Source organism: Trematosphaeria pertusa (genome assembly GCF_010094035.1).
Source record: "Trematosphaeria pertusa strain CBS 122368 unplaced genomic scaffold BU26scaffold_8, whole genome shotgun sequence".
NCBI lineage: Eukaryota > Fungi > Ascomycota > Dothideomycetes > Pleosporales > Trematosphaeriaceae > Trematosphaeria > Trematosphaeria pertusa.
Genome location: NW_022987219.1, coordinates 801916 through 822334, shown reverse-complemented (window position 1 = coordinate 822334; position 20419 = coordinate 801916). Strand labels below are relative to the sequence as shown.

General features: G+C 51.7%; 7 protein-coding genes across 7 annotated transcripts in view; 2 read left to right on the top strand and 5 right to left on the bottom strand.

Moving 5' to 3' along the window:
• Positions 1 to 125: 125 nt before the first annotated feature.
• On the bottom strand, positions 126 to 1341 carry BU26DRAFT_519837 (indole-diterpene biosynthesis protein-like protein PaxU). The gene has a single exon (XM_033829160.1). The coding sequence runs from the start codon at positions 1273 to 1275 to the stop codon at positions 400 to 402; it is 876 nt and encodes a 291-aa protein (XP_033683093.1). The 5' UTR covers positions 1276 to 1341; the 3' UTR covers positions 126 to 399.
• Positions 1342 to 1662: 321 nt separating this feature from the next.
• BU26DRAFT_565504 (uncharacterized protein) lies at positions 1663 to 2902 on the bottom strand (the record flags this gene model as incomplete). Its single annotated transcript, XM_033833405.1, has 3 exons — positions 1663 to 2469; positions 2516 to 2623; positions 2678 to 2902. 3 exons carry the CDS (start codon positions 2900 to 2902, stop codon positions 1663 to 1665), a joined length of 1140 nt encoding a protein of 379 aa, XP_033683092.1.
• A 392-nt stretch (positions 2903 to 3294) lies between these two features.
• Positions 3295 to 4532, bottom strand: BU26DRAFT_519836 (uncharacterized protein). Its single transcript, XM_033829159.1, has 4 exons — positions 4063 to 4532; positions 3901 to 3995; positions 3582 to 3827; positions 3295 to 3518 (listed from the first exon to the last, which is right to left on the bottom strand). Exons 1-4 carry the CDS (start codon positions 4389 to 4391, stop codon positions 3406 to 3408), a joined length of 783 nt encoding a protein of 260 aa, XP_033683091.1. The 5' UTR covers positions 4392 to 4532; the 3' UTR covers positions 3295 to 3405.
• A 284-nt stretch (positions 4533 to 4816) lies between these two features.
• BU26DRAFT_485514 (uncharacterized protein) lies at positions 4817 to 5741 on the top strand (the record flags this gene model as incomplete). The annotated part of the gene is made up of 3 exons (XM_033825885.1): positions 4817 to 5016; positions 5063 to 5159; positions 5209 to 5741. The coding sequence occupies exons 1-3, from the start codon at positions 4975 to 4977 to the stop codon at positions 5739 to 5741; spliced, it is 672 nt and encodes a 223-aa protein (XP_033683090.1). The 5' UTR covers positions 4817 to 4974.
• Positions 5742 to 5957: 216 nt separating this feature from the next.
• BU26DRAFT_428346 (MFS general substrate transporter) lies at positions 5958 to 7799 on the bottom strand (the record flags this gene model as incomplete). Its single annotated transcript, XM_033823778.1, has 5 exons — positions 5958 to 6325; positions 6376 to 6743; positions 6794 to 7144; positions 7206 to 7412; positions 7468 to 7799. The coding sequence occupies 5 exons, from the start codon at positions 7797 to 7799 to the stop codon at positions 5958 to 5960; spliced, it is 1626 nt and encodes a 541-aa protein (XP_033683089.1).
• Positions 7800 to 8622: 823 nt separating this feature from the next.
• Positions 8623 to 16509, top strand: BU26DRAFT_485511 (reducing type I polyketide synthase; the record flags this gene model as incomplete). Its single annotated transcript, XM_033825884.1, has 10 exons — positions 8623 to 8901; positions 8962 to 9106; positions 9161 to 9429; positions 9482 to 9827; positions 9879 to 9969; positions 10019 to 10175; positions 10223 to 10901; positions 10952 to 11111; positions 11164 to 15262; positions 15322 to 16509. 10 exons carry the CDS (start codon positions 8623 to 8625, stop codon positions 16507 to 16509), a joined length of 7413 nt encoding a protein of 2470 aa, XP_033683088.1.
• A 188-nt stretch (positions 16510 to 16697) lies between these two features.
• Positions 16698 to 20419, bottom strand: part of BU26DRAFT_326453 (uncharacterized protein) — a 4234-nt gene continuing 512 nt past the window's right edge. Inside the window, exons 3-12 of the mRNA XM_033822132.1 lie at positions 20319 to 20419; positions 19973 to 20257; positions 19847 to 19924; positions 19731 to 19793; positions 19231 to 19674; positions 19089 to 19175; positions 18659 to 19033; positions 18152 to 18612; positions 17195 to 18080; positions 16698 to 17147 (exon numbers count right to left, since the gene is read on the bottom strand). The exon at positions 20319 to 20419 is cut by the window's right edge and continues 119 nt beyond it. Coding sequence (XP_033683087.1) covers positions 16818 to 17147; positions 17195 to 18080; positions 18152 to 18612; positions 18659 to 19033; positions 19089 to 19175; positions 19231 to 19674; positions 19731 to 19793; positions 19847 to 19924; positions 19973 to 20257; positions 20319 to 20419 — 3110 coding nt within the window. The 3' untranslated portion in view covers positions 16698 to 16817. The remainder of the gene's footprint in view (positions 17148 to 17194; positions 18081 to 18151; positions 18613 to 18658; positions 19034 to 19088; positions 19176 to 19230; positions 19675 to 19730; positions 19794 to 19846; positions 19925 to 19972; positions 20258 to 20318) is intronic.

Genomic DNA, 20419 nt, shown 5'->3' with positions numbered 1-20419 from the left:
GAAGGGCTGTGATCAGTGATGAAGGCCCATTAAGCGCCCTTGTGTAGTGTGACGGCACAGCTATAGGAGGTTTCATGTATTGTATTACGCGTGTTGGCCATTTGCAGGAGCGTGCGACAGCAAGGAGTTAAACCACCATCATGTGACGGATACTGTTGATTGGATTCGTGCAAGCCTTCCATGTATCAGGAGTAACTTGGTGGTAATTACTTTAGCCTTCAATGTAGTAGCTATAGCCTTCGGAAAAAGGATCCAATTCAACAGGCTTAGAAGTGAACGTGCTGCCATTGCCACGTAATCCAACTCCGCGACCAGAAACGACATGTGTATCGTCCTTTCTCGATTCTTGGGATATTTCGAAGGAGATGCCGAAGTTCAGGCAGATAGTCCGTTCACTCCTTAGAGTTTGGACTTCGTCCACATAGCCCTGACCGCTTCTTCATATTCGTTTCCATGCTCCGCCATGTGGTTGCAATGAGGCGTGTCTTCGTATACAAATAGCATAACCGACCACTTGTTCTTGCAAGCCATCTCAGCATGGCTAACCACATCTTGCCAAGGCGTTGTTCTATCTGCCTTGGATGTAAAATAGCAGATCCTCTTGCTTCCCTCCTCTTGCGGGTCTCCGACCTTGATAAGATCCTCATTGATCATGCTATTCCGCCAATAGTCCTCCGGGCGCTCGTACCGACCGAGAGCAATCGACGTATTCAGAATGGCTATAGCGAGGTTGATGAATGGTGGCCCAAGTATCTTGAATAGAAGCCCATCGGGGAGAGCGCGCATAAAGCCGTTGTAGTTCTGTTTGTAGCCACCTTTTGCCAAGGAACTATCGCATATCACGCCTACCAGCGGTAACGGAGCGCCCAATTCTTGATGGAACACGTGTAGGAGATTGGCCACCGAGTTTGCGCCTGCGTTGGAGAATACGTGAAGGAGGATGTGCGGACGGATTTCTGTATGGCTGCCGTCTTCCTCACAGCTACTTTCGTCGAGGACGGCTCGAATGGCTTGTACAGCGGGATGGATGGCTCTTCGCTGCACGGAGTAGTGTTGGAATAGGTTGCCCATTGTGCCTTGAATGAGCAAAACTCTGGAGTCTGGGATAAACCGGGTGTATGCGGTCGTGTATTTCGCAATGTGTTTCTCGGCGGCGCCTAGCCATGTCGCTAGTATCACAAGTCGTCCTTTCGTAGGCTGTGACGGGGTGTAGAGCGAGATGGATCCACCGAGAGGTACGAATTTCGGTGATGGTGTCGGTGTTGTCGTCGCCATCACGGTGTCAGCTGAATGAGCTTCCCGAGTTCGTGAGGGCGCATCGAACAGGTGGTAGTCTAAGGTCGATGTGTCGGATGACCAACTCGAGTGTAGAGGCACAGTTCTGGGCGTAACCATGAACGCGGTTACGCTATGCCTAATAAGGCCTTTACCCCGTATGAGATTACCCGGGCAGGAAGAGCCAATCAGAGTCTACAAACGTTCGTTCAGCGGATACGCTTTTGTTTCTTGGGGTTCCCACAGATCTTTGAAGCGAGCTCATTTTCCGCAGAAAGATAAACATAAATCATGTTTATTCATCGAAGTTGTTCAATTCAGTACATAATTCTCCTCCGAACAGTTACATGTGCTTTGAAATTCCACGATGCAAAGTCCCACACCGCATCAATCTGTTCGTCTCCCATAAGCCACTTCTGGCGGAGATACACTTGCCATGCTCACACTATCCAACGTGTTATTGACCAGCTCCTCAAACTCAACATCAGTGACTACGTTGCTCTTTGCTTTGTGCTTGTGCTTGTTACCGCCAATGGTGGTGTTTGCTGAAGCACTATTGCGTTGGCTACCCGACCTGCTAACATGCAGCAAAGTCTTCACGGACGAGCCCAGACGAATGGCCCAGGGCTGTTTCCTGGTGTGATTGACAAATATGGGGAAGGAGGTAAGGGCGGCCACAAGGAATCCAGCCGTTAACTGTGTGGTAGCGAAAAAGCATACTTTGGCCATCCAGAATGTGGTATCTGCGCGATTGCGCAACAATTTGATGAAGTAGTGCAGTCGTAACCCGGACGACGCGAGAGCAAAAACACCGAGGGTGAAAAGGGCCGATAGTCCAATCTTTTTGGCGAACTTCATCTGAAGGCCGAAAATCACCCGTAGAGGGAGAAGCCAGATCATAAGGTCGGTAACAAGCGTGATCGCATTCCCGGTGGTATTGATGACCACCCAGTCTAAACAGTGGCCCGTTTTGATGGACTGGTCCCAGAATTTGTTTCGCGGATTGCAATTAAAGATCGATAGGAACAGTCGCAGCGCTTCGAAGGTGCAGTTTATGCAAATCAGCGTGACCGATGCCCAGAATGTTGCGTTTCGGACGCCACTAGGGATGAAGATGCGTATGTATTGCAACAGAATGTTAACTTTGACGCAGATTGCAACCACGGCCCATACGATTATGGACACATAGTAGAGCTTGAGGTTATTAGTAGCTTGACACTCGCGCAGCTGCAATACTCACAAACATGTGTCTGATGAGGCGCCTCATTGTAATATCCCACTGGTGCACTCCAACTGGGAGATAGCATATCATGATACCAATCGGGCCGAAAGCTCCAGCGTACGCCAGCTATAAAACCGGTCACTTTTGATACGATTATACTTTTGTGGAATGGCGACTCACCCAGCCAAGGCCAAGTAGATAGTCTTCGAGGTGCATTCTCCGAACGATCCGTAGCTGGACATACATCTTCATTCCAAACACCAAGTTGGATAGGACGAAGACCCCGACGAAAAGTGGAAAAGCAAAGTGGAAAGCATTCTCAGCATTTTCGAAATTTGCCTTGACTCCTAATGGAGGGGTTGAGGCTGGAGAGCTGAGGAAGGCCTCGCGATCTTCAGGTGACATTCTCGCCTGACCTCAAGACAGATCAGAGAGACGGGATGAGTTGAAGCTCACAAATCGGGATGTAGAAACGAGGTGTTCCTCTCAAGGGCGTATAGCTGGGTCAGATGCCATAGGCGCCGAAGTTGGTGCTGCAATAGGCTGTGAAAGCTGCATCGCACAAGAAACGAATAGATTAGCTCTCGGAGTCCGAAAGATGTGCAGTCCCAGAGCTGTGGAGTACTCACAGCAAGTTATTTATCCGGACATATGCCTCTACGCACCGTGCCACTGTGCTGCACGATCCCAACACAGTGGAAAATACCCATACTCTACCAGATCACCAATGGCCCTGGCCCCCCGGATTTGCAAACATCACTTGAACTCCGATTGGTTTGATGGCGAACGTTTAGAGCCGGGAAACTCATGAACAATGTTTCAATAATATGTCCCTCCTAGGGTGAAATTTGTACAGCATGGCTCGCTTCACTTATCCATACTTGTTTCTCCGACCCCCAAGCTTGAACTCACGACGTCCCACGCATCCGCTCATACATGGTACTCCCACCCTGTTGGTCCGGGACTAGGGGATCCTTCAAAATCGGCCCGGCACCCTCATCAACAATGAGTTTTGTTTGCCCTATGCGTCAAATAATGAGTCTGTGGATCCCGAATGCTCTCGAGAAATTGGCGGCGGACTTACCCATTCCAAATGGAGGGAAGTTGTGGTACAAGGTCTCCGTGGAGCCCTTACGAGCGAAGTAAAGTTCGTGCATAATTCCCATGTACGGAAACTTCTTGTCATCGACATACGCTTTTTGCCCTGCACGATGTGCAGTGCATTTTGCGAACTCGTGGAGCCCCTTGATATCTCGCCAATAAGTCAACCAAACAAAGGTGAAGCCCTCTTCGTCCCCACAGCTTGTCAGCATCTGGGTTCTTCCAAGGTCTGTCAACGCAATGTCGGGGTTAGCGGGGTCAAGCTGCGGCAATAGACTTCAATAAGATACAGTTGAACTTACAGCCCCATCGGAAGCGATTGGCTTCCGCTTCCTCCCACATAGCGTTGTAGAGTTTACCAAGCTCTAGTGCGTTTGCCGCCCTCCGGCCTTGTGGGCTGTACAGAAGTCAACAGTGTTGGAAATGTGCGTTCTCCTCTAAGCCGCGCTCGCGGAGAGACTAACTGATTCACGCGCGCTCCTAGCACGAACATGACCACCCCAGACTCATCCTCGTCAGACTTTGATGGGGGAAGCCAGGTTGTCCAGCGTCCGCGCCTCACATCCGAGAAGACGGACGTGTAAATGTGACGTGAATTGCTTATCGCCTTGGCGATGCGGTGGAAGACGAGCAGTATTGGAGCGAGGATGCTCAACTTGCGAGGCAGAGAGAGTAAGCTCAATAGCTGCAAGATACTGCCGAGAGCAAGCCATGTTGAAACCCGGAATGTGTTCGATATGAGGATGTATTTGATCTGGCGGTTCGCTCTTGACAAATGTTCTGAAAACGACATGATGACTGGCGGAGGCAATGTGGGCGGCGAAGATGTGGATGCGAGGGTTCAGAATCGCCGGGCTGCCCAGAATAAGAGATCTTTGAACTCTTCTGACTAACCTCCCTTAGCAGACGTGAGCCGGGCAGGCAGTCATGCGGAAGTAGGCAGTCGGTGGTGTGAAAGAACGTGAGTTGATTGTTGTGGTGTGGCTCGCAATTTAATCTGGGGTGGCACAGCTCTGGGCGTCCCGCTCGTTTGTTCGCCGATAATGCGTGTGGATAGTATCCTAGCTGGTTGGGTTCCACCAGGTTCCAGTCTTGGGCCAGCGTATCAATATTATGCAATGCATATGCTGCGCCTCAAGATAGCGCATCGGATGCGGCAACTCTGATAAGCCTCTCGCTGCGAGGGAAAAGTGTAAACCGCTATGCAGTATGCATATTCCTTGGAACACCGAACGACGTTTATCTCGAGGGGGCCGATTTCACCCTCCACCACCAACCTGCAGGCATCAGGCCGGTCTGAGAGGCCGCTTTAGCTAACCCGAAATTCTGATTTTCGCGCACGGAAACAGACAGCAGGTCTGATTGAGACGAGAGTTATGCGATTTCTCTGCTTGCACGGCATTGGTACGAGCAGCCGAGTAAGACGATCTCTCTGTGTCGTTTCGCAGGCTAACATAGCGGCAGCTCTTCAAAATGCAAACAGCGGCGCTCAGGTACCAACTTGGAGATGAACACACCTTCGAGTTTGTTCAAGGAACTGTCCCGTGGCCTATGGCTCCAGGTGAAGTTATACGACATTCACTTTGATAGTTCGGAGTTCATATGTCCAGAATTATCGGCTATCTCGAGCACCGACGACGCGCACTACGCGTATTTTGATCCCGAACATGCGCCCAGTTATCTGACGGCTTTTGGCATGCTGGACGCATTCCTGGCAGCGGAAGGCCCGTTCGACGGTGTATTCGCGTTCTCTCAAGGAGCCGGACTGGCCATCATGTACATGGCCAACAAGAAAGTGAAGAAGGCAGATGCCGAGCCGCCTTTTCGATGCGCCGTTTTGTTCTCGCCCACTGCAGTCGGGGACCCGTTTAGGTGGTTCGAAACGGGCGAAATGCGTCGCCTAGAGGAGCTTCCACGCGGCACCCTGATCGATACCCCAACAGCGATGGTCTGGGGAAGTAGAGACGATTATGCTACCCAAATTCCGTCACTGTGTGATATTTTTGTGGAGAAGACTTTTTGGCAGTATATTTTTGATGGGGGTCATGAGCTACCATCCCCGAGTGTTGAAGGGTCGATTGTTGGCACTGTAAAAATAGCTAGAAGGGCCGTGACTCAGGCAACTCATAGGATCATAGCTTAAGAGAACCCTAGGATTGAATATATACTTCGAAGTGTGCTCTCCCATAGTCACACATTCACTCTGAGGCACTTTCAACCCGATGTATAGCGAAGGTAGTATATTCACCGCTCATAACCAGAAAAAAACAACTAACCATCGCCTCACCCTGCGGGAGCTAGAGTAAGCTACGTGAGCAAGATGTTTGAAACAGCAAGTATCCTTTTTCCATCTTTGGTTTCATATTTCTGCTTTCGTAATGAAATCGTCTGCGGATTGAGCCTCAGCTGTTGGACTCGGTGTAGCATCCTTGTCCTGTTGGGCTCTCCAAGCAGTAGCAGAAGCCGATAGACACGCAGCCGCAAGCCCGACTGCGAGATACATCTCTCGATTGTAGGCTTCTCCAAAGACTACCCGCACTTCGGCAAGGGTCTTACCGGACAACTGCTGTATAGCCTCCGTCCTCTGGAGTAGCAGGTTGGCCAGCTGGTCTGGGAGTAAGCTCCGTATATGCGGCTGTAGATAGCGTGTGGTAATGGTGGCACTGATTGAAACCGCTATCAGCCCCCCGAGTATTCTAAATTGAGACTGGGCGGCCATTGCGACGGCTGTTTCAAATTAGCGACGAGGAAAATAAAACACAAACAACCGTACACACCAAGATCTTTTTCCTCCACAGCCTTTGGGATCAAGATCATGACAGCCGATATGATGAAACCGACCCCCAATCCTATAAGAACTTGACAAACATATTGCCACGGCTCTACATGTGATCCGGTCGGAGCCCGAGAGAGCGGAGCGGCTCCGGAAATCTGCAGGGTTGCACCGAGAGCCATGATAATCGCTGGAGATATTCGTAGCTTGCTCATTACTGTCACAGCAACGCTTGATCCAGTAGGCACAAAGGCCCCGAATGCGAGCAAGCGAGCGGCAGCGGAAAAGGCGGACATCCCATTTAGAGTCATGAAGCGTTGTGGAATCTGAACAACGCATATTGATAGGACTCCTCCGTTGAGTAATGTAATACTGTATCATCTTTAGTCAACGCTTCGATAACTGGAGTTGTTGGATCTTACATGACAAGTGCTGCTCGCACTCGATCAGTGCAAAATCTCCACGGAAACACTGGTTCCGCACTGGCCCTCCTTGTCGTAATGAACCACTGGGAGGCAAGAAATGCGAGAAGGAATGGCGCGGTGCAGACTAGCAATGGGAGTACCAATGCGGAATCGAATCTATAAATACTCGCCTGCTGAAGGCCCGTTGTAAGCAGAAGGCAGGTTCCAAGCAGTAATGTACCACCGACGAAGTCGATTCTCTTGAGAGAGCTGATCGAAGCATTTTCTCGCTTGCTGGCGGGTTCCTTGATCAGCCGACGAGGGAATATCCAGAGAAAAGCGGCCAAAATGACCACTCCGACTGGCACGCTGAGTGACGGGTTAATTAGAACACGGATGGGAGAAGGTCAAGTGGGACCCGCGGACTTACTTGACAAGAAAGACCCATCTCCAATGGCCATGCATGGTAATACCTCCTCCAATAAGCGGGCCGCAGACGAGCGAGGAGGAGAGCACAGCCGTAACGATGCCGATATACAGTGGATATTTTGACGGTGGAACAAGCTCGATGAACACTAGCTGACCAAGGGCCATAATGCCGCATCCGCCGACACCTTGAAGCCAGCGGAACATAATTCTAACCCGCGTCAGTATAAAGTTAACCGATCTACAAGCGCAACGGCTTAACATACAATTGAGTTACAGTCTGACTCCCCCCACATGCTCCTGAGAAAGCACTGAAAAGGATCAACGAGGCAACAATGGTTTCTTTTCGCCCATAGATATCGGATAACTTCGCCCAGATGATCTGCAAGGCGCCAGAGGTCAACCAATATGCTGTCAGAATCCACGAGTTTTTGATGTAGCCACCAAGGTCGTTCGTTATGGTGATGACCGATGCACTCGTGATTGTTGACTCCATCTGAGCCAGCCACATGCTTAGAAGAAGTCTCACGCTGTTAGTGTAAGCTTTCGATCGGGAAACAGTCCCTCTTACCCTGCTGTAATAGCATGAAGCTGCCATCCGACCGGATACTCGTTCCCTTCGCGGATGGAAGCTTTCTTTGGCTCATCAGTGACACTCATATTTCCTACGATCTCGTGGGTCTTCTGGGGTGAGCCAAGCGACGAAGGAGTGCAGGTCTCTGTATGAAGGGCCATAGCGATGGTGTGTTTGAGGAGGCGAAGAGAAGATGTTGGTGCGGCCAAATCGAATACAGAGCGACGCAGAGTTGCCTGTGAGTATGTATCTTCCTGCATCTCGAATGTGCATACTGCCACCGGCGATCTGACGGGGGTAGATGCAAGGTATAGTAGACCTACTCTATATCCCTGCTCAAATATGCATTGCATGTGCATATGCATGCGCCGCCGGAGCAAGACATGCAGGGGTTTGTATCCCTGAGCCTCATGCACCTAGGTAATAAGGCAAACGGCGTAGCTCCAACACACCCTGGTAGATAAGCTTGTGACAAATAATAGGAAGCTAACCAACTTTAGCCGCAACGGCGCGAGCGCTCTGTCTACACAAACTTGTGACCCCACTCCGTGGGTGTCTAACATGGGACCTGTGCACACTAGTCAAGCTCTGCCGACACGAAAGGTTCGGTCCGGCGTTATATTCCGGAGCCGCGGAGTCCTATACTGGTAGGATCTAGCAGATGAGGGACGTGAACAAGGGGGAGGAAGAGGTGACCACTGCGTATTGAGGCAAAGCAGGCAACAATATTTAGGGTACCTAGGTACTCCGATATTTGTTGCAATGTATCCAAACTGTTTTCTTCGTAGTCGTCTTTTCCACTCTCGAACTTGTCCATCCATACTACCTAGGTAGCAGCGTATCAACAATGTCGTTTCCAAGGACGGAACGCACCAACGCCGTAGACTTGAACGGCGCCCAAAACAAGGCCGGATGCAGGATAACACATCATCAGAGTACCCTGGACGACGGCTTACTGGAGCCCGTTGCCATCGTCGGGCTTTCATTCAAGTTCCCTCAGGGTGCGGTCAGTGAAGATGTGCTTTGGGAAAAGTTGATGAACAGGGAATGCACGTCGACGGAGTTTCCCGAGGACAGGGTCAACATCGATGCATTCTACAATCCTGATCACAAGAAGCTAAACACGGTGAGTACATGGGCACCTTACAGCGACCCGCGTACGCAAAATACTGAATATGAACATCAGATCCGCTCAAGAAGAGCCCACTTCTTAGAGGAAGATATACGAGACTTCGATGCACAATTCTTCGGATTTTCTCCATTGGAAGCAGCAAGCATGGATCCTCAACAGCGGGGCTTGCTGGAGACAACTTATCATGCCATCGAGAGTGGTATGTACCGTTTTATATAGTTTGTTACTATTGCAGCTACTAATTCGTCGGCAGCGGGGATACGATCGAAAGGCCTGGCCGGCACTAACACATCAGTGCACGTAGGAAGCTTCTGCAGCGACTTCATAACATTCGCACTACGAGATGAACAGCGAATCCCTATCTACAACGCAACAGGCTGTTCACAGACAATGCTATCAAACAGACTAAGCTGGTACTTTGATCTACGCGGCACGAGCTTGACCCTTGACACTGCGTGCTCGAGTGGACTAGTCGCATTAGACCTGGCATGCCGAGAGATCTGGTCGGGCCAGTCCTCAACCGTAAGCTCTCTTTGTGCTGACGGCACAACGAACTTGGCTTACTTAGACATAGGCTATCTGCGCAGCATCAAACGTAATCATGTCACCAGAAATGAACATCACGCTGTCAAACATGAACTTTCTCTCCCCGGACGGGAAGTGCTACAGCTTTGATCATAGGGCAAGCGGATACGCTAGAGGAGAAGGCTTCGCTAGTCTAGTGCTAAAGCCTCTCTCCAAAGCACTCGAGGATGGCAATCCGATTCGAGCCTTGATTCGGTCGACCGGCACTAATCAAGATGGACATACTGCTAGCGGAATTACGCAACCGAGCAAGGATTCACAAGCCAAGCTCATTCAAGATACGTATCAGAAAGCGGGTCTTGACATGAGTGCTACCAAGCTATTCGAGGCGCATGGTCAGTTCACTGTCATTTCCTCGTCACGTATATGACGCTGACTCGAACCAGGAACAGGAACTGTCGTTGGAGACCCAATCGAGGCCAGGGCCATCGGCGAATGCTTTGGGAAATTTCGAAGCAAGAATGACCCGCTATTCATGTTGGTTGATCTGGAGGAATCCTCTAAGGCAAAAGGCTAACAATCCTAGTGGCGCCGTCAAGTCTAATCTTGGACACCTAGAAGGTGCTAGCGGTCTCGCTAGTGTTATCAAAGCGGTTCTCGCGTTGGAAAAAGGAGTAATCCCACCCAACACAAACTTCGAATGTCTGAACCCAGAGATTGATGATGAGTTCTTCAACTTACAGGTATGTGCAAGATCCGGGCTACCAGTCAGTGAGCTGAAATATCACAGTTTCCCGAGGTGGCTGTTCTTTGGCCGCACTCGGAAGCCGGTGTCCGAAGAGCATCAGTGAACTCTTTTGGCTATGGTGGGACGAACTCACATGTGGTGCTAGATGACTCGTCCTCATATCTCCGCTCTAAGAGCATCGCCAGGAGCAGCCACGTCACGCCCACCGGAAGAATACAAACATGGCCATCGTCACAGAGCTCGTGTGAAATGCTGGATACATTCATCGCACAGACGAAGATGGACTTTCGCAAGGTTCATAATCAATTGCTCAATTTCAACCTACCAGTTCCCAGGCTGCTGATACTCTCGGCAATGGACGAAGACGGCATAGCACGGCAGGCCGTAACACATGGCGAATTTCTGAGGCGCATTAAGAGTAGCGAAGGCCCATTGTTCCTTGATCAATACTCATTCACAATGGCTAACTGCAGGGACGCCCATTCCTGGAAGTCTTTCTGTCTCCTCAGCTCTTTGGACGAGATCGTGGAAGAGCCACTGCGTGTCTCCAAGCCCACTCGAGGCCTTAGCCCAACTCCGACGGTTGGCTTCATTTTCACTGGCCAAGGTGCGCAGTGGCACGGCATGGGAAGGGAGCTCCTAATGTGCTTAGCCTTTCGAAAAAGTATAGATTATTCTCAAGAGCTCCTTCAACGTCTTGGCTGGACGTCTTCTCTCATAGGTTCGTTGACAACCTCCCCCAAGAAATGGGACGAATACTAATTCAGCAAGATCTTCTCACATGTCCAGGGCATAAGGACGACATACACCGAGCGCGGTTTAGTCAGGCTCTGACAACATCAGTCCAAATTGCCCTGGTCGATCTCTTCCAATGGCTCGAACTTGTCCCAAAGGTGATCACTGGCCACTCCTCAGGCGAGATCGCTGCAGCGTAGGTCTTTTATTAGACCCGTAAAACGTTGTTCCAAGATTAACAATCCCAGCTATTGCGCCGGACATCTCAGCCATGCTTCGGCTATCAAGGTCTCCTTCTATCGAGGGGTTCTCAGTTCATTCCTGGAAAATGATCCTTCAGACAGGCATTCAATGGCCGCTATTGGACTGTCCGAAGAAGCAACGAGGACAGAAATTAAAGAGTTCGAGGCCAGTTTGCCATCGATTCCACGAGGAGCATTCGCCATTAGCTGCATCAACAGTGAACAGAGCGTCACGATTTCTGGACCAGAAGGATTGGTAACTAGTCTGACGCATCATCTTACGGAAAAGCAGCTCTTCGCGCGGAGGCTTAGGGTCGGTGTTGGGTATCACTCACCGCAAATGCTTCGTATAGCACCAGACTATGCGAATCTCATTAGCGAGCTTGAACCAGGAGATACTGAAGCAAGGCCAACCATGGTCTCTTCCGTCAGTGGAAAGGCCGTAAATACTCCTGAAGTGTGCAATCCCTCCTACTGGGTGAGCAACATGGTGTCAACTGTGCACTTCCTCACCGCTGTACAATTCTGCTGCGGTGGCAGTAGCGACACGGTAACAAAAAGCCTGGATGGACGCCATTTGAAGAATTTCCGCGTTGACGTCTGGCTTGAGGTGGGCCCTCACTCGGCTTTGCAAGGACCCCTCAAACAAATTTTGAAGAGGTCTCAACTGGAGGGTCAGATATGCTACACTTCGGCGCTTCATAGAGACCAGTCCGCACTACAGAGTGTCCTGGGTGCGCTTGGCTACATGCATTGCCAGAATGTGAGCATCAACCTGGCCAGAGCTACGTCTCTCACCTCACCCGATGGTCGAACGAGAGCGATCCCGCAGCGTCTCCCATTGTATCCTTTTAATCACAAGACTCGGTACTGGGAGGAGTCTCCAAGCAACGTCGACTTCAGGCTTCGTCCCTTCGCCAAACACGATCTTGTCGGAGTCCGAACTGGAGATCTCAGCGCGGCGGAGGCGCGATGGAAGTTCATCATTAAAGCGGAGGAGATGCCCTGGGTGAAAGACCACAAGATCCAGGGGTCGATAGTGTATCCCGCTGCCGGTACGATTGTGATGGCTCTCGAAGCCTCGAAACAGCTCATCACAACCAATAATCCTACTGGCTTCGAACTCACAGACGTGGATTTTCCGGCTCCTATCCATATAGCCTCGAATCCAAGTGGCGTTGAACTGCATCTCCACATGTCCTCTTCCCTCAAGACTGGCCGACCCGGAGACATTGACTATTCATTCCGCGTTCTCCTGCATGGTGCTGACAGAAGTCAAACGCAAGTTTGCTCTGGACGTATTCGGGGCGACTACGAAAGAGTGGCTTCAGATGTCGATGCAGTAAACGAAGAGGAGCACATGCTACGGTCTCTACAAGCCGAATACCATCATGCCGCGGAGTCTTGCAATCACACGACCCCTACCCCTGACATGTACGCCAGGATGAGAGACGGTGGCCTAGAATACGGACCGCAGTTCCAGACCATATGCGATGTTCGCTTTGACTCTAATGGACGAGCTGTTGCCACATTACTCGCGCCCCCGGCGGGGGACGTAGAAAGAGGCTCATCTTCTTACCTCGTCCACCCAACCACACTGGACGGGCTGATCCAACTGGGCTTCCCTGCCTTGAACGGCTCCGGTGAAATACGCAGTATGATTCCAACACACATTGGCAAGCTCTGGATTCCAATTTCTGGATTTGGAGACGATAGGTCGGAATCCAAGCAGGCGTACTGTAGAGCCACACACATCACTGAACGCGGAGCCAAGTTCTTAACAACAGTGTTCGATACGCTAGATGCACAACCGGTGATTAAGATTGAAGAGCTAGAAATGACGGTGGTTGCAAATGCATCGGAGATACGGCCTACGCTGCAGAATGCGCCATTCTGCTGTTCGCATTTCGCATGGATGCCGGATCTGGACACCATGCAACATGGTGAAATTGAAATACTGTGTGCGGCTAGCACGGCACTTGATTCGTTGAAGCGGTATCTCGCATGCCTCGTGCACAAACGGCCAAACCTGCGCTTTTGTGCGCTTGGCTCCAATACTACGCCTACCACGGTTGCCATCACCGAAACACTGGTTAGACCCGATGTTGGTTCGCTCTTTAGCGAGTACGTGGTCGCTGCGAAGGAGGCATCTCGTCTCGATGAGGCTGGCGCACTGTTTGATGAGAACAGACGTATCCGCTTTCGAGAGTTGGACAGCCTGAAGGTGGAGCCAAATACGGGAGAGTTGCGTCGAGAAGTTTACGATGTAATCATTACCGATGTCGCACATTTCGCGACGCTTGAGCCGACGGAGGGGCTTGCCCACATTCGAGAACTGCATGCGGCAGGCGGCAAGCTCATATTGACGAATATAATAGAGAAGAAGTCCAGGGAGATTCACTCTGAGCTTCCATGGGACTCATTCCTCCGAAAGAACAGATATTCCGGAATCGAGGCAACTTTTCGAAGCTTCCCACGCGACGGTGGCTATCCTGGAACCATCCTGATCTCAACGGCGTCGGGCGAGGACTTCAGTGCTTCAGTGCCCGAGCTCACAATAGTGGTGCTCGATAAGAAGTCTGCACTCCAAAGAGAAATTGCAGCAGATCTCTGTCAGAAGTTTGGAGCCAATCCGGAAGCGCACACCCGGACCCTCGCCGAAGTGGACGCGTCGCAAGAGTGTGACGGACACCACTATGTATCCATCCAGGATCTCAGAGAGCCTCTATTGCTAGATATAAGCGAACACGACTTCGGAAAAGTGAAAACAGTCCTTTCACGTGCAAAGAGCTTCATCTGGGTGAAGCAAGCTCACGTAACACCCGACCAGGCCATCAGTGACGGCCTTCTCCGGGTATCCCGCCACGAGAACAGTCGTGTGGTACTCGTATCACTAGCTTTGGATATGCGCAAGAAGCGCCGTTCAAAGGATCTAGCAGACCGGATATATACTGTATTTCGTCAGACGCAGAAGCATATGGATGGGGAGTACGAGCCGGAATATGCCGAGGAAAGCGGACGTCTATGCGTGAATAGGCTCATCCCAGCGAGAAGAACTGATGAGCACCTCTTCGCAGCCGCCAAGAGACCACTCACTTATACGCCAGTCAGTGACCAGCCATTGCGACTTCATATCCGAACACCAGGGGTCCTTAGCACGCTCGAGTGGGTGGAAGACGAGACTTTTCGGCAGCCGCTTGGTGCAAACGAAGTGAAATTCCAAGTCCGCGCTATCGGAGTCAATTTCAAGGACGTGCTGGCTCTACTAGGACGCGTCTCGAGCGAAAACCTGGGCAGCGAATACGCCGGCATTGTCACGAACGTCGGTTCATCAGTCACATGCATCAAGGTTGGTGATCGTGTGGCAACCGGGTTCCTCGATGCCTTCCGAACCTACGGGCGTGTACCTCAGACTGATGCCTGGGTTCTTCCAGACCACGTGTCGTTCGCGGAAGCGGCATCAATGCCAACGGCGTTTCGTACGGCATATTACTGCTTATTCGAAATTGCAAGGCTTCAAAAGGGCGAGAGCATACTTATTCATCGTGCTTCTGGAGCCACGGGTCAGGCAGCTATCCAGATCGCTAAGAAGATTGGAGCCGTCATCTATGCAACGGTAGGCTCCACGGCTAAAAAGAAGATGCTTGTTGAGCAATACGGCATTCTTGCGGAACATGTCCTATACAGTCGCGACACATCCTTTGCTGACGGTATAAGAAGATTAACGAACGGTTGCGGCGTCGAGGTTGTTCTCAACTCTCTGACAGGCAAGCTTCTCGAGGCATCGTGGGAGGTCATCGCGCCTTGGGGTCGGTTCGTTGAGATAGGCCTTAGTGATGCATTTTCGCGTCAAAAGCTTCCCATGGTTCCATTTACGCGGGGAGTATCGTTCTCATCTTTCAACCTCGGCATGTTCCGACCGGGGCCTGAGCATGATCGGTTGATGAACCGTGTTTGGGATCTATTTCGGGCTGGGCATATTCGTCCCGTGCATCCACTCCAAGTATATCCCGTGGAAAAGGTTGAAGCTGCATTCAGGTTCCTCCATAGTGGAGATAGCTCTGGGAAGCTCGTGATTGAGTTGGACAGGAATTCGGTCATTCCGGTGAGATCTGTCATCATCGATTCTCCAAAGCATATTCATGCTGACGCTGCCCACCCTAGACGGTTTCTTCTGGCCAGTCTAAGCTTAGTTTCAGCCCCGACGCGACCTACGCGATTGCTGGAGGGCTTGGGGGCTTAGGTCGGAGTATAGCCCGCTGGCTCTGCGATAAAGGAGCAAGGAATCTCATTCTACTCTCACGCTCGGGATTAGAAGGTAACGAAAAAGCGCAGGAGATGGTGGGAGAACTGGCAGCAGCTGGAGTTAGAGTGGAATTCCCTCCAGTCGACATAACCGACCTTCCGGCCCTCCAGGGAGCGATAACGCGCTGTTCGCATCGAATGCCGCCCATCAGGGGGTGTTTCCAGGCTGCTATGGTCCTGCGTGACTCCACTCTGGCGCATATGTCGATAGAGGACTGGCGTTGCGCAACGAGGCCCAAGATTCATGGCTCGTGGAATCTCCACCAGGTCCTTCCATCTGGCATGGACTTCTTCATCCTCCTCTCATCTGTCGTTGGCGTTGGGGGAAACGGAGGGCAAAGCAATTACGCAGCTGGCAATACGTTTGAGGATGCTCTCGCAGGCTACCGTGTGGCGGCAGGTGAAAGAACTGCTGCTATCGACCTTGGACTAGTCCTGGGCGAAGGGGTCGTTGCGGAGAACGATGCGCTCATGCGACATCTACTGAGGCGGGACGTGATCCGGCCCAATTCTCTTGCAGAAGTATTCGCACTGCTCGAGTACTACTGCGACTCAAAGCGTCTCTTGCTATCGCCCCAGGAAAGCCAGCTCATCACCGGTCTCGCATTGCCCGCAGATATAATCGCGAATGGAAGAGAAATCCCCAAGGAACTCGCCCTACCAACCTTCAGCATTATGCGACAAATCGATCCTAAGGACGGCCAGGTCGCAGATCTTCCTGGCCAGGCACAGAACTTCAAGGCGGCTTTCGCCGCCGCCCCGTCTGCTGCCGCAGGAGCCCTGTGCGCATCCGAAGTTTTGAGGATGAAGCTGGGCCGACTGCTGGGATTGGAGGACGAGATGGAGCTGGAGAGACCACTCGGGCACTACGGCATTGATTCGCTTGTGGCGTTGGAGATAAAGAACTGGATCGGAAAGGAACTGGGCGCAGAATTAGCGATTTTCGAAATCTCGGGGGAGGCGACGTTGCAGAGCATCGGGAAGATTGTTAGTGTGAAGAGCTTGCTGCGACCTAGGCACTGGGGGAACCAGATAGTACTAGAGTAGCCCAAGGGGGGTAGGAACAGCTATTAAACTATGGGTAGGAGCGTTGTAATGGAATCTTTAACGTATATTCATAGTAGGGCAAAGATATTGCGCTACCTAACACACTATCTAGGGGAAGTATTGTAACAAATACGGAGGGGCGAATATCACACCTACACATTTTTTTATTTTTTTGGTAATCGGAGATGCGGTAAATTGAGGTGGCCGTTACCCTGAGCTTTAGCAAGTACCGATCGCGAAACGACCCGAAGCTAACAAACCATGCATATAAAACAGAACCGCTAAAAGGTCCACGAACGCACAAGACCTCATCCACTCTTCGGCTCATTCTTCTTAGAAAACTTGTCCGACGAGCCCGTAAAGTCGAACTTGGACCGCTGCGGAGCTGGCCGAGTCTTTGGCTTCTCCCTCCTTTCCAAGCTAATCTTCGCGCGCGATACGAGGTCCATCTTGTCTCTGCAAGACGTCTCCATGCGGAGTACCGTCTCCCTGTACAGTGTGCTCGTGGTCCAATCAAACGAGCACCCGACTGCACGCTGCATGCCGCCCTCGGAGCCAAGGAGGAGGAAGCACACCGGTGGTCGCGCGGCCTGGAATATGGTGACGGTCATGGTATTGGTATCCACAAGCGTGAAGATCTGGAGGGCTTTTAGTACTGGTATGTAGGACACGTGATGGAACTGACTTTCTGGTCGCCCAGTTGGCTTATCTTCGCATTCTCAACCATGGCCTTGACGTCTGCGTCTGTCGTGGGATCGACCGGCTCACAGTGGCCCCCTTCCCAGCTCTCATCTACCTTGTGCTTCGAGAGGGGAGAGCCAAATGGATGCCATCGCAGGCGATTCTTTGTATCGCCGAAGATGAGGTACTCGATCTGCTCGATCGGGAGATAGCCTTCGAACCCGAAAAGCCACGGCTGAGTGTTCCAGAGCTTCCCGCCATAGAGAGTTCGGATGGCCTTCGGAGCGACTACCATCATGGACATGGCCCATATCATGAAAAGAACACCAAAGCCCTCGATTACTTTCTCGTCGACGACGATCCGAGCAATAGCGTGAACAATCACTAGTGCATCATTATTTAGGTTGTCGTACATGTCCCCAGCTGTTGTCGACAGGTTCTTGAGCGTATCAGATAAGTCTGTAAGGAACGAGCCGTGCTCGTCGTAGTACTCCTTGAAATCCTTCACTACGGCAAAGGGGGACATCAGGGCGGCGGCGGCTGCCCGCTCCTTTTTCCTGATCCAGTGAGCGATCCAAAGAAGTATTGCGCCGACGATTAGCGCGATCGAGGAGGTGTGCAACAGGATCCTGAAGAGCAGGCGTGTCCATGACCAGCGGCGGAGGACGTGTACAGAAGCGAACGATTTCCAGCGAACATTCGCCCCCCTCGCACCGTCAACAATAATGGTGTTGTCGTCGCCTATGCCCGCAATCTGACACGAAGGGTATATGTCCCAGAGGCTCGCTCCGTAGGCGTCGTCCATGGCATACCATGGTTGGTTGGGGTCGCGGGGAAGGACGCAAGCCAGGCGCTCGAGAAGCAAGTCGCTATCGTTGGCGAGTGAGAGTCTGTATGAAGGTAAGTCAGCAAGTGCGGGCACTAGCGGAAACCAAGTAACCTGGATCTGAACTCAACTTACCTAGCAAAAGCCTGAAAGCTAGTGTCCGACTCGTCAATCTGAGGTCTCACGCGCAGCAAGCCCATCAATGCGTATGAGTGGTCTCCCGGCAGGAAATCGCCACGCTGCCGAGAAAGCAGACACTCTAGCGCAATGATCACAAGTTCCAAGCGGCTAAGTTGAAGAGTGCCTTCATAATGATCGATCAGCTGCCGCGAAACATCCTTATCCGGCCATGCCATGTTTGCGAAGTCGAGTTTGGTGAAGTTGAACGTTTGATGCTGGGTTGCGTCGTAGACCTTGATCACACTGCCTCGACTGAGGAGCACCTCCGGGAATGTCCACATCCGGGCACCCCATTGCCGGATGCGGCTACCGACTGACGAGGCCCTATCGGCATCTTCGTTGTGGCTGGGGGCTGATGGACCGACTAGGATGACGACAGCTTCGGCGCCCCTAATCACATCACTGATACGGTATACCTGTAACGGTTAACCATCATTACTTTCACGAGAGCGAAGATCTTACGTCTTCTTGCAACGTCCTTCCATCGGCTAAACGCCTGTCGCTGGACATGTCGACGCAGCAGCAGCTGATCCAGAAAGCCGACAACGCATGCTCTCGCGTAGCTTCAGCAGCCATTCGAACCAGCTGCTCATTGTGAGGAGGTGAATCAATCGGAAACTGCTCGGTCGTATAAGCTGCGAAAAGGTATGGTAACACCTCATTTTCCCCGACGTCTACTACGTCTAAACCGAACGGGTTGCTCTCGGTCTTCGGAACGGCGTCTAGTCGGCAGAGCTTGCGAGGCTTCAGGATACGGCTCGTCATGACCGCTTGAGTTTTGTGACCTAGGTCAACGTGCTGCCGGACGATCTTCTCTTCCAGAAGGTTGCGAGCGACCTTGGGTTCATTTTCTATTAGTAGCAGAACACGCAATAGTCATGGGAATACCCACCTTTGAGTATCCGTGGAACTTATAGGGAAAAGCGTCGTACCGACCACCGTTCCGGATCTCTCCCTCTACGTTGCCCGGAAAGGCTATCTACGAAGAGTTAGCTACCAGACCAAGCCACATTTCCAGAGCAAAATGTACTTACTACTGTGAGCAGCGCAATTGCTGAGGCGGCATACTTGAGACCCCTGACAGCCTTCTGGGAATATGTGACCCTCCCCAGAATCCTATCCTCATACGGGATATGATTCTCTGGCCAGTTCGCAAGTCGCAAGTGCCAAGGGCTGATATCCCGTATAAATGTCCTATGCCATGTATCCTCGCTATCAGAGCGATTGTAAATCTCGTCCACCGCCTGCACAACAAGTTCTTCAGTTCTGCCGTTGTAGGGGCTGATGTATCTGTCATCTTTCACCCCCTCGTGGAACCGTAGCATGGAGTCTTTGTTCTTGAATTTCTCCGCTGAGTGATATACGCAATCTGCTGGCTTGTAGAAGTGGGGATACTTGAAGAGCCGAACAGCTGTCGCATGGCCGACAAGGTTTCGGTAACCCTTCAGCGGAACGTGGGGAATGAGTCCAGGGTTTTGCTGCGTTGTTATGAGAATAGAAAATTTGGATTTGAGGAATGATTCAGGCTACATACAGCTGGAACAGACTCCTCCTCGGTCGCAGCTTCAAGGTCCACAATGGCTACCGACTTAGACTCCTATCGGCCTAGTTACTACCGAACACTTGCCTTCAAAATTTGAACACATTTACCCCATTCGCTCGCGCATTATTGCGGTTGCGGGAGAGTGCAGCATGGCCGTAGGTCTGAGGACCGGAGCCAGCAAAGACCTGCACTGGGTTAGTACCCACTCAATGATTCCCCATTGGCACACTCACCGGCTCCGCCGCGCTGTAGGGTGCGTACGGAGTAGGTTGTGATCCGACGTAGATCTGGTCGTTATATTGCCCTTGCGACTCTACTAAGAATGCCGGGTAGTCCGTGGCAGGGTTGGGGTTCGGCGTCCCGTATCCAGCTGATCGTGGGTAACTATCATAGCGCTGGCTAGAGTTGACAGCATAGTGGCCAGGGAACTGTGGAGCAGGCGGGATCGTACTAAGTGTGGAGAGTGGGCTGTTGGATTGCACGGAGGCTACGGGGCGTCTCGGAATCCTAATTTGGCTCTGGTGGCCCCGCCAATGCCGGTCAGTATTTCCAAAGCGATGAAAGTATAGCATGACTCACAGCTGTTGGACTGATGGGATCTTTGTAGTCTGAACAAGAGCTTGGATCGGTGTAGACCGGGACAGCACTTCCTGGAGCGTAGTTGTGTCCATGCTGCTCAC

What these genes read in the sequence shown, in the direction of transcription:
- BU26DRAFT_519837 (XM_033829160.1), bottom strand. Translation starts at nt 1,275, where the DNA reads ATGGCGACGACAACACCGACACCATCACCGAAATTCGTACCTCTCGGT.
- BU26DRAFT_519836 (XM_033829159.1), bottom strand. Translation starts at nt 4,391, where the DNA reads ATGTCGTTTTCAGAACATTTGTCAAGAGCGAACCGCCAGATCAAATAC. An exon ending in CTAGGAGCGCGCGTGAATCA is followed by an intron (nt 3,996 to 4,062) that starts GTTAGTCTCTCC and finishes ACTTCTGTACAG; the next exon opens with CCCACAAGGCCGGAGGGCGG. An exon ending in CTTCCCTCCATTTGGAATGG is followed by an intron (nt 3,519 to 3,581) that starts GTAAGTCCGCCG and finishes TTTGACGCATAG; the next exon opens with GGCAAACAAAACTCATTGTT.